The 17,482-nt window shown below is 45.1% G+C and overlaps 1 protein-coding gene across 2 annotated transcripts; it reads left to right on the top strand.

The window, feature by feature from the left end:
- Positions 1 to 912: 912 nt before the first annotated feature.
- TNFAIP3 (TNF alpha induced protein 3) lies at positions 913 to 16,532 on the top strand. 2 transcript variants are annotated; one of them, XM_019732785.3, is made up of 9 exons: positions 913 to 1,367; positions 4,444 to 4,753; positions 8,202 to 8,392; positions 9,048 to 9,195; positions 9,362 to 9,532; positions 10,376 to 10,556; positions 11,654 to 12,558; positions 13,542 to 13,723; positions 14,447 to 16,532. In XM_019732785.3, the coding sequence occupies exons 2-9, from the start codon at positions 4,459 to 4,461 to the stop codon at positions 14,699 to 14,701; spliced, it is 2,328 nt and encodes a 775-aa protein (XP_019588344.1). In that variant the 5' UTR covers positions 913 to 1,367; positions 4,444 to 4,458; the 3' UTR covers positions 14,702 to 16,532. The 2 variants fall into 2 exon arrangements, with proteins under 2 accessions (XP_019588344.1, XP_019588345.1); XM_019732786.3 differs by having other exon boundaries at positions 11,654 to 12,207; positions 14,447 to 16,098.
- Positions 16,533 to 17,482: the final 950 nt, after the last annotated feature.

Below are 17,482 nucleotides of genomic sequence, written 5' to 3'. Positions count from 1 at the left end.
CCCGTGAAGTATGCTGAAGTCTGTAAGGGGACAACGGTACAGAATATTTCAATCTAGGTCTAGTCTAGCCATTCTAGGAAATGGGCCAACAGGGTGGTAAAGGGCCTAATACCCTCCCTCATGCACTTCCACTGCCCAGGGGGCTCACACCTATTTCCACAGGACACGCTCTGGATTAAGACCATGGGTTATCACACTATTTAATAAGGGAGGGGAGGGGGAGTAATTACCCCACTGGCACCTTGGACGTGCTTATCAGGACATCTAAAAAGACTCCTACTAAGGTTTTAGGGGGACATAGCAGGAACAGTAATGGACTAGAAGTGAAAAGCCACCTGAATGTGAGGCCACCTGTACACGTGGTGTGTAGAAATGGACAAGGCGAAATCAATCAAGTGCGGGATGGGGTTGGTTGGTAGTTGTTCAGATTCCTAATTTTATCTAAGACCTGCCTGGTTCCTGCGAATTTTAAGGCTGCAGGGCCAGGAGGTCTGTCACCTCAGACTTGCATGCCATCAGCCTGGGGACCCTGGCTGACAGGGACGCAGGTGGTAAGGGAGCAAGCGTGACTGTTTCTTTTTCTCGAAATCCCCGCGGGGGCCTAGAGTCCGGCGCTCCCCTACGAATTCATCACGTACACAGCCCAAGCTGTTCAAACCCGCCCGAGGCCTGAGGTCCCGGACACCGGGGTGGTTTTTAGGGTTTTCTTTTTTTATTTTTCCCTCGTTCTCCACAGCTGCTTTTCTTCAGAACGACTGAAAAAAAACCTACTTCATGTACAGTTCCCATCACCGCGATTTCCACATGGATGTGACGTTGGGTTCAGCTTCCGAAATGCCCAGGTGACTCACGCGGGGACACCCCGGGGGGGGGGGGGGCGCAGGAGTTTCTCGGGCGGCGGGCGGGGCGGGGCGGGGCGGGGCGGCGCGGCGGGCGGTGCACGGCGCCCCTCTGCGGCGGGACCGCTGCGCGGCTGCGAGCCAACCCGCGACATTGCAGGTCACGTGACCCGCCGCGTGGAAAGTCCCTGGGTTTCGGAAATCCCCGGCTGGCCTGGCCGCGGCGGTAAAACAGAAAGGGAAAAAAGAGAACTGGCAGTCTGCAGCCTTCGCGGCGGGCCAAGTGCTGAGTGCTCAGAGCCCGCGGGGGCGGAGCGGCAAGAGAGGCCGCGGGAGACCTGCGGCAGCGGCGGCACCGGCGCGATCCACACCCCCGGCCGGCCCAGCCCGCGAGCGAGTCCGGAGCCCGGGCGTCCATGGGGCTCCGCTTCCACCCGGCTCCGACCCCGACCACAACCACGGCCTGCGGCGTTCGCCTGTGCTGACCTGGCACTTGGGACTTCGAGAGAGGATCGGGCGCCGGGAGAGGTAACCGCTGCATCCCGGTGCAGTCTGCCCGGGGCTCCTCGGGGCACGGGTTGCGGATGCGCTTTTGGCAGTGACTTGTGGGCTGGACCCGTCGACTTGGCATTGGTTTTGCAGCGGTCCTGGAGGGCAGTGTGTTGGCCGTTTATGCTCATTGGGTAGGTTTTGGAATGCTGGGAGTTGAGGTTGCCGCGCCAGATGTTAAGGTGACAGCCGTGGTTTCCTCCAGCCAGCTATTCCTTTCAGATTCTGCAGAGCATTTACACTGCAGCTGACTGGTGGAGAGTCGCCCCCGTGGCTGTTTGGTCGGGGGGTCGTTGGTGTTCTACTCCTTTTCGTGTCTTTTTTGGAACCAAGAGCTGCAAGCTCATAGCCACGTAGACCTTGCAGAATGCTGTGGCTTCTTCCCAGATTGTGCACGACCAGTGCAACAGCGGTGTGGCTTGGGCAACAAATCCCGGTGAGGCTGGAGGGCTCACTCAGCCAACCTTTCCAGGGACAGCTTGCAGACACTCCAAAGAGTTCTATGCAGGGGTTGGCTGGGGAGTCAGGGGAGGAGGTCCATAGTTTTCAGTTGCAGCAGTGTAACAGAAGAGTGCATGTAGAAGTGAGTCGTTGGCCTGCCTTTTGGGGGCTCCAGTGTAGAGCGGTCTGCACGCCCCTGCCCCAGCCCCTACCTCACAGGCAGACAGTCTTTGTCAGCTCGGGTCGTCCCACATCCTGCCACCTGGCCTCTCAGGAAAGCAGTGGTATTAAGTAAGGAAGGAGCTCAGCTCTCTTGGAGACGGCTTTGTTTTCAGTTCTCCGTGCCTCTGATCTTTCCTGGGAAAGCCGGTCTGGTCAAGTGTCTCAAGGCAGCATTTTGGGAGCACGCTTGTTCATTAAAGAGTCTTCTGGACCACAGCCCTAATGGCCCAGGTTATTGAGCATCCAGTCATGGCTCCATTCTCATTGTCTAAGGTGCTTCTTTCATTCTTGCAATTCTCTGTACAATTTTTGAATATTTTCCAAAGATTCCATGAGGTATTTGTTGATAAAAAGTTAGTGAGGTAAAAGAAACTTAAAAGTGAAGGGCCATCTTGTATGCCGTTGCGTATAAGGACATCGCAATCATAGGTCAGTCAAATTTATTCTTGAATCTTAAGTGTGGAGAAATCTAAGTAAGGGGTACTTTGGACAGTGGGTTTTGATTTCTTTTAAGGAGGCAATTCTGCAGGCAGTGCGAGGCTAAACCTGTGAATGAGATGACACCGGGCTGTTGAATATTGACCTTCGCATGTCTTGCATGGTTTACAGCTCTCACTATTTGAAAGATCTTTAGGTGCAAAAGAAAATAATAGAAGAGTTAGAAAAGCAAAACTCCTGCACCTAGCTTGTTTAAAATCTTCCTATTGCCCGTCCTTTTCCATCTGGAAAGGCAGGCATTGCAACCACAGGTATGGTGCTGTGAGAATAGCAAGGGGCAGGTGTTGGAAGACCTGGTTTCAAGGCAAAGCTCTGCTCCTGGAGATTGTGGGACCGGAGCATGACCTGTACTTCTGTTACCTGAGCTGCAGACTAAGATGCTTGGGTGACTTCAAGTTGGGGAGTAAGGAAGGTTGTCTTGGATTTTTAGCCCCCGAGTCAAGCACAACCTTCAATAGATGGCCAGACAGTGCTTGTTAAGTGACGGATGGACAAATGGATGACATCATAAGAGAGACTTTTGCTATGCCACAAAGGGGAAGTATGTGTGGTATTTTTGTCCCTTCATTGTGTTTGTGGTCCTGCTATAATTTGGCCTAATTCTACCTGCAGGCAATGGTTGACATCAAAGGAGAGATTAATATCTTACCCAGAGAATGACTTCTCCAGACCTGCACTGGCAATCAGATTAGGGATCCTGACCCAAAGCTACTACCAGAAAATTCCTCAGGAGCATTCTTGGGGTCATCTAGTCCAACTCTCGCCATTGAGTGGGCCACAAGAATCCAGATCGCCTTATCAATGGTTTTAAGAGAACCTAGACCCACTTAGGAGTGGCTTCCCTAATATCTAGGTTTCTTCTCTCATTTATATTGGTTTAACTTCTTTCTCAACTAGAGGCTTGGCCCTGGCAAATAGCATGATGCAGGAAACTTCTAGGGAGTATCTTCATACTCTGAAACCATCTTTATCTTAGAAATTAGGATATATAGCGATGCACCCTACTAATGGCCAATGATTGAGACAGCTGGCTCTCCACACAGCTTCCCACTGCAAAGATCCCACGTTACGTCCGTTCACATCATTCCACACTGTTGGCATGGGTTGTGGATGCTGGTTTTGTCCCCCTCCCCTACATGTGTCCCTTGCTGAAATTTCTTTCCTCTTTTGTTTCCAGACTTTCATTTCCTTCCACCAGTTGATTATGTTTGAAGATTTCAGGGTGAAGACAGGGTGGGAAATATATCTGAGTATTGGTACCACGCATGATAAAATTTGGTTGGCAGTTGCATCAAAGTAATTGAGCTCCAATGTCTGCTCTTAGACGTGTAGTAATTATTCTATTACTGTTATTATTCTACTTCTTATTCTGATGTTGTAAAATTCAGTGGAGAGGTTCGAAAACTGCTGATTGTTTGCTCTTAAAATTGCAAAGCATCTTGCTGGAAATAGGCTTTTGCGTTGGTTATAAAACATTCAGTTATAACTTTATAAATAGTATACATTTTCTAAATAAACGCCTTATAAATATTTCTCTTTGGGGCTAACGAGGAAACTCTATAATCAGATGCCTGTGGGACAGCATAAAATTGCAGGATTTTTCACAAAATATTTACTGTCTTTCCAGTACAGGGTTATTCCCCTCCTCCTCAATACCCACTCTCCGCCTTCCTTCTCTTGTTTAGACTAATCTTTAAGAGTGATGTAACTTAAAACAGTCCAGTGTGAGTTAATCTTTGGGGCCAGCTAGTATCCTGGGAGTAGAGGTGACTAAGATCTTTTGCCTACAGATTAGGGTAATGAGAAGATCAAACACTGGGGTTTCCTGCAGGCAGGTATATAGGAGTAGTACCAAAGTCAAGCTAACGGAATGGCTTTTTCCCCTTCTCTTCAGGTGTTGTGGGGCAGGATGGCTGAACAACTCCTTCCTCTGGCTTTGTATTTGAGCAATATGCGGAAAGCTGTGAAGATCAGAGAGAGGACTCCAGAAGATATTTTTAAACCTACCAATGGGATCATTTATCATTTTAAATCCATGCACCGATACACACTGGAAATGTTCAGAACTTGCCAGTTTTGTCCACAATTTCGGGAGATCATCCAAAAAGCCCTCATTGACAGAAACATCCAGGGCTCCCTGGAAAACAAGAAGAAGCTCAACTGGTGTCGAGAAGTCAGGAAGCTTGTGGCCCTGAAAACAAATGGTAAGACAAGCTTTTGTCTAGGGGGTTGGGGGTGGGTGGGTTGGGGTGGGGTGGCTTCCACACTGCTGGGTCTCCATTCATTTAATTTGAATAGAACTAGCCCAAACTCAGATCTCTTGAGGCCATAGACATCTTAGTATAGAAAATCTTTGGGGGCATTTGATGAAAGCAAGCTTGTTCTGTGAATATTCTCATTAAGGATATTTTCGAATTGTATATATTAGAAAGCAGAGAGCATCAAGGCTTTGGGAATGCATTTCTAAACACCATGCCCCTGTTAGGTGATTTATGTAAGTATTTCTTGGGACTGTTTAATCATCTGTAAAATACCCTTCCCTGGCCAGTAACGGAAATGCTAAAAGGCTTTAAGTTCAAAAGGAAAGCCTGGTGTGAAAACTGGTATTACTGTTGTTTCCCACTATCATTAGAAGATGCTTGTGACCATGGCCTTGAACTTATTAAATTGATGGCATTTTATGGGTTAACCAGTGGACGGCTGTTGGAAAAAAGAGGGGCTCCTGTTGTCTACTCCTCCCTTATCTAGGTTCTGTTGTTTATGGTCCCATGATATGAACTAGCAAGATAGTTGAGATTTTTAGCACTGATTTTAGCCCTGTACTTTGTTATTTTTAGGGCTAGTACTGCATTTCTTGCTGATGTCTGTGCCTATCTGCCCAATGGCCCGTTACCACTAGTAGTTGTTTCCTGTTCTAAGCTTTACTGTTTTGTTTTTTAATTATTTCCTTTGAGCAAGAGTATGCACATCACAGAAACATCCGAGCATACTGTTTCAGGCAGATACAAAATTCTGCTTTATAGATACAGCTAATTATCACAAGAAGCGAGTAGACTGTTCGAGATCAGTTGAATGCTTGGAGTCTAGGTAAGGGCAGAAATATCAGGTCCTTAGATCAGTGACAATCCTAAACCATCCCAATTGAAATAATACCTACATCCAGGTGCAGAAAGTCCTGCCTGACAATGACATGATAGGAGCATGAACTGAAGTAACTTCATTGGTACAGTAACTGTGGCCATTTTTGACTTGGGTAACTTGGTGTGTTTGAGGGACGTGTTTTCTTGCTTTGGGCCTGGGGTTCTTGTGCATCAGCTCTACGTCTTGCTTATATTTTTTGAAGTATTGATGCTTAGATGCAGATAGGAAAAAAAAAAAGAAATGGGGATAGCTAGTGTTTCCATTGTTCTTGGCACTAAATCAAGTGATACATAGAAGTAGATAATTATGTGAAGTCATCATCAAGGGGTTTATATTCCTGACAGTTTGTGGTTTTCACTCTCTCCCTTTTTGTTACAAAAAAGGGATGGAGTCAACTTCGGGAGAGTTGGAAACAAAGAGATTCTGCCAAATTAGAAAAGTGGTAGAAAGGGGAAAAACCTTATTATTCCGAACAGCATTAACTGACATTTTAAGTTTCACTTGCTTTATTTCCTTAAGAAACAAATGGAATATAAAGAGTAAATACTTGTTTTGCAAAGATTTGTCATTTAAATCAACAAGGATTCACCCTACAAAGAAAACTACAAAGGCCAGTGCATTTTGATAACAGTTTCTGGAAATAGGGATATTTAGGCTCAGAATCCTTTTCCTTTCCCACTTGCCAGAAAATTTCTTAAAATTCTGGAAAAGGAAGAAAGATATTTAGGGGCGGGGTGGGGGGAAACTAATGACTTTTCCTCAGATTTTTATTGGCACCGTTTCTTTTTAAGCCTTCCACCTATAGGAGGATTCTACAAAGTCAGTGGTCTGGGGAGGGGGTGATTCACAAGTTTGCATTTGAGGATATGAGACTGCGGTGAATGAGGAAGGGAGTAGGTGGCATAAAATTGAAACTTCGTGTGAAAAATTCCAGCATCTATTGGCTGCAGCGATTTCACTTGTATAATGAGTAGCCCTATTCCAGCTCACCCTGACCACACCCACTTGGAAAGTCCAGGGTGCACTTCGCAGTTTAAATGTCTACACACCAGAACAAAAAGTACAATAGCTGTTGCTCAATTGCTAGTCAAATAACTTAGCACTGGGGAATTCCAGATGTTACTTAGGGAATTTTATACTGGTGCATCTCAATAAAGAACTGAAAGTAAGCACAAGAAGAAGAAAAAAAGCCTTATCTTTGCTCTAGATTTTGCAAAGGGGAAATTTCAACAGAATGCAGTCGTTGCTACACTTCTGCCAAGACACACTGCTTGGGTGATCTTTTTCGTTCATTTGTTTGAGTACTTATTTAGCTAGTTTTTGTAGGTGTACATTGAAGGGATACTGGCTATGGATGTGTTTTTGAGGGTTTTTGTTGTTTTATTACAGTTTGACTATAATTAAAATTTGGTAAAATTTCAAATAGCTTTATTGACTTACTTATAAGAAAGAAAACAGTTGAACTTTTCTTTTTAGAAACAATTGTGCAAGCTCCTGCCATAATAAAAATAGATGGAAACAGCAAAAAAATAAATAAATAAATAACAATTGTGCACTTGCCAAAAGAGATTAAGAAATTCAGTTTTTTGGGTTTATTAAACATTCCACCAAAATGTTAATTGTTTGCAGGTTGGAATACGTGCAGTCCCTTAAATTGTGGATTTTAACCTATCAAAGTAACAAATGAATGGAATAAAATTAGAACTGTGTTTTGTTCAAAAGGCTCAAAATTCTTAAATGCCAGCTCTAAACACTGAGTTATTTTCAAATATAGACATCCAGTCACTCTTGAACTTTTAAGAAGGACTCTGTGATTTCTAACAAACAGGTTCACATACAGCATTTGTGGGAGGGCGAGGAGGCAGTGATGGGCGGGCAGGCAGGTGGTAATTCTGTGTTCTCAATCCCACTTACAAACCAGTAGAGGAAACTCCCAGGCCCCGAAGGCTGCAGTGGAATGGTCAGGTCATTTACCACTGAGTCATAGCCAGACCGTGCTTGTCTAGCAATGGAGCCAAGCCGGCTTCCTGGTTTGTGCATGTTCCCTGTGTGTTCTCTCTTCGAGTCAGAGAGCAATCGTGTCAGTGTCTTAGCCAGAGCATCAAGGCATGTTGGAAAGGGACAGACTTCACAGATCATAATCCAATGCCCTCATTTCACAAAGAGGAAAAATAATCAGAGAGGTGGAGGAATTTCCCCCAAGGTCACCTAAACGAGTCAGGGCAGAGCTGGGTTGGAACCAATGTCCCATGATTGTCTGTCCCTGGTTCCTGTGCTCTGTTGGTCTCAGTCACTAAAAATAAGAGTGACAAGAATGATTTTTTTTTCCCTTAAAGCTGCAATCACCTTGTGAAATGGTATCAGTGGGCCCTTTGACTGAGAAATTCAACCATTTGCATTGCTGCGAGCTTTCTTGTGTCTCCCATGATAGCAGTAGGGCTCATTTATTCTGAGATCCTGTGCTAGGCCTTGGATGTGGATTGCTTGAATTTGCTTCCCTTGTGTCCTCAGGTGATGGAAACTGCCTGATGCATGCTGCTTCTCAGTACATGTGGGGGGTTCAGGACACAGACCTGGTCCTGAGGAAGGCGCTCTTCAGCACTCTCAAGGAGACGGACACACGCAACTTTGAATTCCGCTGGCAGCTGGAGTCTGTTAAATCTCAGGAATTTGTGGAAACGGGGCTTTGCTATGACACTCGGGTATGTTTTGCTCCCCCATTAAGCATCTATGGACACGGCATCATGGTGGGGGGAGGGTACCTCAGGCCAGCCCCTGCTCTCAGCAGTGTATGATGTACTAAGTCACATGAACTTGGCTAAGCAAAGCGTAGTCAACGGAAAACACCAGAAACCTCCTGCAGGATGAACTGGAGGCTTTTATCCCTCCTGGGAGGCTTCAGGGCAGCAGAGTCCCAGCTGTGTATGTCTTTATTTTAGCTTGATCATTCTGTTCATGGCCTTCCCTGTGACGTGTTGGTTGGTTTTCAGTTTGATTGTCCTTTGCATGCTGTACTGAGCCAGCCAGTCAAATTCAGACCTCACCATTCTCAGTCACAAGTTTGGGATTTTTGTGTACATTTGGATGAGGGGCTTCAATGTTATGCCTCATCAGGGATTTTTTTGAAAGCAGGTGCTGTCCCCGTCCTCCCCCACTTTGGCCTTGTAGTGGAAAAAAGTAAAGGAAGAAAACCAAAATGGGGAAAAAAGGGTGATCATTTGAATGATGATTTCCAGGAAGGGGAAAAGTAGGCTGAGTTATATAAATGAATAACTCTAGCATGAACTCAGAATGATTTTTTTTTTAATGCAAAGTACATTCCACGATTTTTATTCCTCTTTACCCCTCCCCCTTTAGAATTGGACTGATGAGTGGGACAACCTTATCAAAATGGCATCCACAGACACCCCAGGAGCCCGAAGTGGCCTTCAGTATAATTCACTGGAAGAAATACACATATTTGTCCTTTGCAACATCCTCAGAAGGCCGATCATTGTCGTTGCAGGTGAGATTCCCACAGATCGTTTATCTGTATTGAAGTGCCTTTCAGCTCTCATGCTTCAGCTCTTAGGAAAAACCCAGCTGCCAAAGTTACAGGCAACAGTAGCTCCGTGGGATTGGATGAAAGTCACCTGAGGGCCTTATTTTTTTCTGTCTCTTTCCTTCAACAGACAAAATGCTGAGAAGTTTGGAATCGGGTTCCAATTTCGCTCCTTTGAAGGTGGGCGGAATTTACTTGCCTCTCCATTGGCCTGCCCAGGAATGCTACAGATACCCCATCGTTCTCGGCTATGACAGCCAACACTTTGTACCCCTGGTAACCCTGAAGGACAGTGGGCCTGGTGAGAAAACTGAGCATCAATGCACATTTGTAACTGCTGGTAGATAGCGGCACACCCTGTTCCCACCAAACGTCAGCGTTTGCTCTTTTGGTCCTCATTGAAATTGTCTCGTTGACGTGTATTATTTGTCTTTAAAAGCAGTAATCTGTTATTTGCTTGGTTGGTAACAGTAATGCAATAGAAGTAGTCATGATACCCCCTACCTTTTTGTGTATGGCTTGCAAAGTACTTTCAGCATGTTACTTGCAAATAGAAGCTATATGTATACATCTTGCTACTACCATTTCTGTTAATACATGAAAACTAAGGCACACAGAGCCCTTACTACAGTGCCTGGCACGAAGCAGGTAGATGTCTGTCAGATTAGCTCTTACTGTAATGGCTTAATGTGCAATAGGCACTTTGTAAGTGTTGTAGATACATTGTTTTATTTCATCCTCACAGCATCCCTATGAGCTGCAAGCATTGGTAGCCTTATTTTACAGATAAGGCTCCTGAAACTCAGAGAGGTTAAACAACTTGCCTAATGTCACAGATTTGAAAGTGGCAAAGTCAGCGTTCGAATCAGATCAGCCTGAGTCTGAAGTGTGGGAATTTAACCTATAAGATCCACTGCCTCCAGGCTGCTTAATATTCTGCGAGCTTCCTGGAAACAATGCATTTTATATTAGAGTTTTGTGCAGTTTGTTTCCGCATTTGAGTTTGTGGCTAGATAATACTTTTCCACTCTATTGTATCCTTTCTGCATATTCAAATTTTAATCATTATATACCTATGCAGCCTCACACACAGTCTCATTTAGTAGAATCATATTTGGCTTATGTGTTATTTTTTCCCCCTCAGAAATCCGAGCTGTTCCACTTGTTAACAGAGAGCGAGGAAAATTTGAAGACTTAAAAGTTCACTTTTTGACAAATCCTGAACATGAGATGAAGGAGAAGCTCTTGAAAGAGTACTTGATGGTGATAGAAATCCCAGTCCAAGGCTGGGACCACGGCACCACCCATTTGATTAATGCTGCAAAGTAAGCACTTTAATTTGAGCTCTAGCCTTTGTCTTGAATTCAGCTGTTTTTAATTCAGTCACATACGCTGCTGCCACCCCAAAGCTCAACAGTAAAGTCATTTAAAGCCAGTTTCTTCCAATGTGAAACAGATTCAGAGGTTTGTGTACAAGTCAAAGAGGATCACAGTCTTTGGTTTCAAATGGGAGCACGTAATTTATCCATCATGATTTTCTTGCACATCTGGAATGCTGAGAATCAGAATTGTGGCTTTTAAAAATGTCTTTATGTTAAGGACAGTTGTTTTTCTTAATTGTCCTAGTACTAGACTAGCAAGGGAGAATTCTTAGAAACAAAAGTCTTCTTTCCTTGGCTTCTTGGTAAGGACGGACACCCCAGACACAGACTGGGTTGCAGAATGTGTTTATGTGGTAGCCGTATGATTTCACCACAAGGAAAGGGGAGGAATCACCCAGAGTGCACAGTGCACAGGTGTCCAGATTTTAAACACTTGCTTTATGTCAAACAGATGCCTAGGTCTTAGAACTTGAAATGCACAAAGAGATGACCATGAAGGCGTAAGAGAATCAGTTTCCCAAAGTGGAGAGCAACAACTTACAGAGTCAGAAATAAATAATACCTGAGGGTGTGTCTGCCTCTTAGTTACTGCTCATGACAGTTAACTCTAACACAGACCAGGCATCAGTTTAAAATAACAGCAAAATGCAGAACACAAAGTTCCAAAGTAGTTTGTACCATAGAGTAGACTAGTCCCAAAAGAACTACACAGTTATCTCTGAGGAGTTAGAAAGTAGAAGTGACTTTTTAAAAGCAGAATAGAGTCATTAAGTGTAGAGGCAGCCCCAGAGTAGCCCTTTCTTTAGAATTATCCATAACTTTGGGTGGACCAAGATTGATTAGAGAAGACCGGGATTTTTGAAATCATGAAGTACTAGACCATGTTTTGTGGGAGGTGCAAACTCTTCGTGATAGGCCTGCATTTCAATGACTGGTTATAAAGTTACTGCCTGAATCCACACGGTGCCAGTTTGCTCTGTGAGCTAATGATGGAGAACTGTGTGTGTGTCTGATCTCATATTGTTTTTTTTATTCTTCAGGTTGGATGAAGCTAACTTACCAAAAGAAATCAACCTGGTAGATGATTACTTTGAACTTGTCCAGCACGAATACAAGAAGTGGCAGGAGAACAAAGAGCAGGGGCGGAGAGAGCTGCACGCTCAGAATCCTTTGGAACCTTCTGTTCCCCAGCTTTCTCTCATGGATGTAAAATGTGAAACACCCAACTGCCCTTTCTTCATGTCCGTGAACACCCAGCCCTGGTGCCATGAATGCGCAGAGAGGCGGCAAAAGAAGCCAAACAAATCCCCCAAGCTGAACTGCAAGCAGGGCCCTGACGTGATGCTTGGCGCCTCTAGAGGCGAGGCCTACGAGCCCATGGCCTGGGGCCCAGAGGAGCCTGCTGGGGGGCCTCATTCGGCCCCTCCAACAGCGCCCAGCCTTTTCCTGTTCAGCGAGACCACCGCTATGAAGTGCAGGAGCCCTAACTGCCCTTTCACATTGAACGTGCAGCACAATGGATTCTGTGAGCGTTGCCACAATGCCCGGCAACTGAATGTGGGCCACATCTCGGACAAGAGGCATTTAGATCCTGGTAAGTGCCGAGCCTGCCTCCAGGATGTCACCAGGACATTTAATGGGATCTGCAGTACTTGCTTCAAAAGGACTACGACAGAGTCCTCCTCGAACCTCAGCTCCAGCATCCCTCCTTCCTGCCATCAGAGGTCCAAGTCGGACCCGTCGCAGCTCTTCCAGAGTCTCTCCCCACATTCTTGTCACAGAGCTGGGAGTGAGGTCCCCTCTGGCTGCCTCTCTCAGGCCGCAAGGACTCCCGGGGACAGGATAGGGACAAACAATTGCAGAAAAGCTGGCTGCACGTTTTTTGGGACTCCAGAAAACCAGGGCTTTTGCACGCTGTGTTTCTTCGAGTACAGAGAAAATAAATGTGAGTGAAATGATGGATTTCCTAACTTGTTTCGAAATCCCTGTCTAGAACAGGTTTTCTTCCTTGAACTTCCAGAAAGGATCCCCTCTGGGCAGTGGGGTAAAATATCAGAGGGACAGTCACAGCGGCTCTGCCAGCCGAACATAGAAGCAAAAGGCACAGAATACCATGTTCCAAACCCCGAAAGTTCCCTGTAGATAGAGTTCATAGAATTTGTTTCCATAAGTCATTTGCTGTTGCCTTTATAGAGTTTAGACTTCTTTTGAAACTTTGGTGTAATAGAGAAAACTCAAAATCTGAAGAGCAGCAGTTGGAGAGAGGAAGTCTCCACTGACATTGTAAGGAAACATTTGTGGTTTTAGAAATCTCTAATCTGAAAGATGGATGGGCAGTTAATGTGTCTCTGTTCTGTTCCTGTGACTGACCAGTGTGGCATGTTCAAAAGTGAGAGATGTTCCAATTTTCAATTGAAAATTATAAAAGGACACACACACACACACACACACACACACACACACACCCCAGGGGTACCAAAAAAACATATACAATTGGACACTTTGGTCAATGTTGCTCAAGCAGTAGTTGACCATAATCAAAAGTGTCTGGACGCTGATGGTAACCCCTCTGAGCACCTCTTGTAATTGCAGAACTCAAACAAGACTTGTATTCATCTTTTGTTATCAGTATATATTGAGTATTACAATTTCAATACAGTTTTCCTTTCTTATATATACTTTTTTATACATTTTTTGGCGTCGTGTGTGTGTGTGTGTGTGTGTGTGTGTGTGTGTGTGTGTATATATATATATATATATATATACATATATATATATATATATATATATAGAGAGAGAGAGAGAGAGAGAGAGAGAGAGAGAAGAGAAGAGAGAAGGCTGGTATTTGGAACCTGTATGTCTCTCATGTCATTGTCACTCTGCTCGGTGACCCATATGTGGTACTGATTAGCATCATCTCTCTTCTAGATTTTGTTGCTGCCTCGGGGAAAGCCAGTCCCACAGCCTCCAGGTTCCAGAATGCGGTCCCCTGCCTAGGAAGGGAATGTGGCACCCTGGGAAGCACCGCGTTTGAAGGATACTGTCAGAAGTGTTTCATTGAAGCTCAAAATCAGAGACTTCGTGAAGCAAAAAGGACTGAAGAGCAACTGGTAAGACATTTCGAGGTACTCTGCCCTCTCCTGGGAGGCACTCCTCCTCGCTGGAGCAGTTTCTTCCGACCGACTGTGATCAGCATCCTTTCCTCCTTGCTGAGTTCCAGGGAAGAACCTGGGGAAGAAGCACCTGTGGTGCTGGGGTTGGAAGTGTAGCAACTACTGTTGATTTAAATGGCCTAAGTATACTTTAGAATTCATTTTAAAAAGCCAATAAAATAAGCTGTAGAGTCACACTTTTTCAGAAGCCTCCCAAAGCCAGATGGCGACCAGAGACTGCTTGGATTTGTAGTAGTAGCACAGACACCTAAGTGGCCAGCAGACTTTCTTACTGATCCTTTATCAAGAGAAGACAGGAGGAGGGGACAGAGCGTCCAGAGCTGCCACTTAATGCCATCTGATTGATGGACGCCTCTCCTGTTGTTTACAGAACAGTGGGGAATCTGTCTAAATAAATAAGGGCTGCTTATCAGTCCAAAGGGAAGCGAGCTGGGCCAGCATTGGTAGCTTCCGTGTTAGAATTGGGGGTTCCGTTGGCCTCCCTGGGGCCAGGTCTCCTTTTGTGGGATTGGAAGGGAAGTCCTCGGAGAACTCCTGTTCATCAATTGCGGTTCCCTTGGTCAGGCCGCTGCTCTTCACCCCACAGAGCTCTTTGGAGCATCCACATTGTGCACCCCCTGAGACCTGTGAGCCATAATTCTCTCTGCTCTCTCCCCTCAGAGAATGAGCCAGCGCAGAGACATGCCTCGAACCACGCAGAGCGCCTCCAGGCCCAAGTGCGCCCGGGCCTCCTGCAAGAACATCCTGGCCTGCCGCAGTGAGGAGCTCTGCATGGAGTGCCGGCACCGGGCCGAGCCGGCTCCCGAAGAGCCCCCCAAGCAGCGCTGCCGGGCCCCCGCCTGCGATCACTTTGGCAACATCAAGTGCAACGGCTACTGCAATGAGTGCTTTCAGTTCAAGCAGATGTACGGCTAACCGGAGACAGGTGAGCCAGCTGCAGCCGGTCGCCAACATGGTGCTATGCTCAAAACCCTCTGGATGCCACTGGAGGCTCAGTCCCAGCAACAGTAGGCTGGACGGTGTCTTTGAGCAGGAGAGGAAAGATAAGCTCTGGGTCATGGCCTTGAATTTGGTAACCAGGGGACATTCCCAGGTGGCCTTCAAGCAAAGCTGTGACTGGCAGCAAATGGTGTTGGATTCAGCCCCGGGCCGTTGCTCCTCTCTGAGGGGAAGGCCCAGAACTTTATGGACTTGGGATGCGTGCCAGGACTGCGTCATCATCCTTCGAGAAGAGGGAAAAGACACACAGTCAGAGCCACTCCACCTGCCCTCCATTGGCATTGCTCAGAGACGGGGAGCTGAATTCGTGTGGCCCACAGGCCCTCGCAAGAAGCTCAGGAGGCTCAGGGAAAACAGAGATTTTCAGTAGTTAGTGGTTTTTCCCTGACTCGTTCTTTTCCCATGGACTGATTCTGAAGCTGCTGAGACTGAGTTCATACTGAAAAGCAAACCAGCTGCTCTTTACCGTATGCACTTGCAAACATCAGAATATTTTAGTGGGAAGATGTGCAACTCTTGGTTATCACCATCTTCACTTCTAAAGAGGTGAACTTCAACTGAGGTGTGCATCAAAATATGTACATATATAATGTGCCCTTAGGTATGAGGGATTTTTTGTTTTCTTTAATGTTGAAATGCTGCCCTAGAGATATAAGAAGAAGAATATCAATAACCTGTTTTCTGGTTGTTGTTAGGGCACCATCTGTATACGCAGCAGCTTTCATGAACTCAACCTGCTGCTTTGTTAAAGGCTCATGTCTGTCGAGTCCACTTTATTTATTTTATTACAAATGTAAAGGTTATTTAAATGAAGATGTTTTTTTTGCTCTGTGGAGAACACTGTAGTGTCTTCTGGAGAAAACGTATTTGCTTTGGGTCATGTGGAGCCAGGCAAGTTCCTGACTGCAGTGGGGGAGTCGGCATCTCTGACGCACTTCCATTGCCTTCCCTAGGAGAGAAGGAATGGCGTCAGTAGTCAGTGTGTTAAAATCTCATGCTGCTGCTTAATGAAACTTTGGCCAGAGCCACTCCCCAGCCACAATATATACTTGCCTCTCAGTATCCTACCTCCTTAGAGATGAGTTGGAAAGCAGCAGGGGTGAGATTGGAGAAGGTAAAGATGTGGCCTGTGATGATGGTTTGATTTGCTGTGTTCATGCTGTGTCCCGGTGCTGGGCAGTGGCCTCGCGTCCAGTGACACCTGAGCATTGGGACAGCAAAACCCTATAACCATGAGGATATGTCTTTCTATCCTTGGTCTGCAGTTTCTCTGTGTGTTACTGTCGTACTTGTTCTAGAAAAAAAAAAAAAAAGGAGGGGAAACACGTCCCCAGACGTAAAGGCTACCATTTTATTTATTTTTTTGGTCTGGACGTAACACCAGAAAATATTGGCAACCTATAATTCTACATGATCTTTACTTGACATGGTTTCCACTTGGGGCATCGTAAGTCTTTTCCTTGACATAAATCTTTATAATTTTTTTCTAAAGATTTCAAATAAACTTCAGTGTTTTCATGTAATTCTTTTAAGTTGATATTGTAATAGTTGGTGTGTATCAATATTCTCATTTTTAATGTGAAAAAAATGGAGTTATTTATACTTATTATAAAAAAACATTTGAAATTTGCACATTTAGTCGTCCCTAGTAGTATTCTGTTTACTCTGTTGGATTTCTTCAAGTTTTCCTCAGTAATTGTAAATTTCAAAAAAACCAATATTAAAAAATAAATTATTGAAGAACAAATTTTGATGTTGACTATTTACGAATGATGAAAGGAAAAGGCCCAACTACTAAGACCGCGCCTCCCAAACAACTTCAAGGTACCTGGGCAGCAGGAGCCACGTCTCTTACCCAGGGGCAGGAAGAGGGCTCTGTGAAACCAGTCACTGCGGGAGGGTAAGACATCAGTTTAACAGTGAGGACACCGAGGCCCGCAGAAGAGTGGGAAAGCCTGCCCGTGCCCGTTCCCGTGAGATCGAGGGCCCTGTGCTCCTCTGAAGATTCCTGCGCTCACCCTCCATAAAGTACCGAAAGAGAAAACGATAGGCAAGAGCAGAGAGAAAGGAAAGAAAGAGAAAGAGATGGGGAGGAAGGTAGACTGGTGTAAGACTTCCCAGGTCAGACCTTAGAAGAGGTGACCTATGTCCTGGGAAATTGCAAAATGACACATTTCCTACCCAATACAAATGTACCCACAGAGGATTGATTCAGGACTGTCAAGTTTCTGGAATCTTTTTCTTTCTTTCTTATTAATTTCCCCAGGAGAGTCTGATCATCAGCCAGATTTGAGAACCACACTTTTAAAAAATGATTTACAATTTTTTTTCCACTTGTGGGAAATTTTAAAATACAAGAAAGTAGAGTACAATGAACCTCCATATGTCCATCATTCAGTTTCAACAATTTTGCCAAATTTATTTCATGTCTCACCTCTTTTAATTTTTTTCTGGATTATTTCAAAGCAAATCCCAGATATTGTGTCCTCACACACACAAATACGTCAGTGTGCATGGCTATTTGAAGAATATATTCTTTTTATAGTATTACCATTATTACGCCTCGCTAAATTATTTTTAATATCATTCAATACTAAGTGTGGGGACAGAGCCAGGAGTGCAGTTTCCAGGCTCTCTTCCTCACGTGGAAAGGTGCTCACTCAGGTAGTAAATGGCCATCAACTGTGATTGGATGGC

This window comes from Rhinolophus sinicus, chromosome 2, assembly GCF_057876585.1.
Source record: "Rhinolophus sinicus isolate RSI-liver-muscle chromosome 2, RSI-T2T, whole genome shotgun sequence".
In the NCBI taxonomy this organism is placed as follows: domain Eukaryota; kingdom Metazoa; phylum Chordata; class Mammalia; order Chiroptera; family Rhinolophidae; genus Rhinolophus; species Rhinolophus sinicus.
This window is presented reverse-complemented; position numbering and strand designations above follow the sequence as displayed.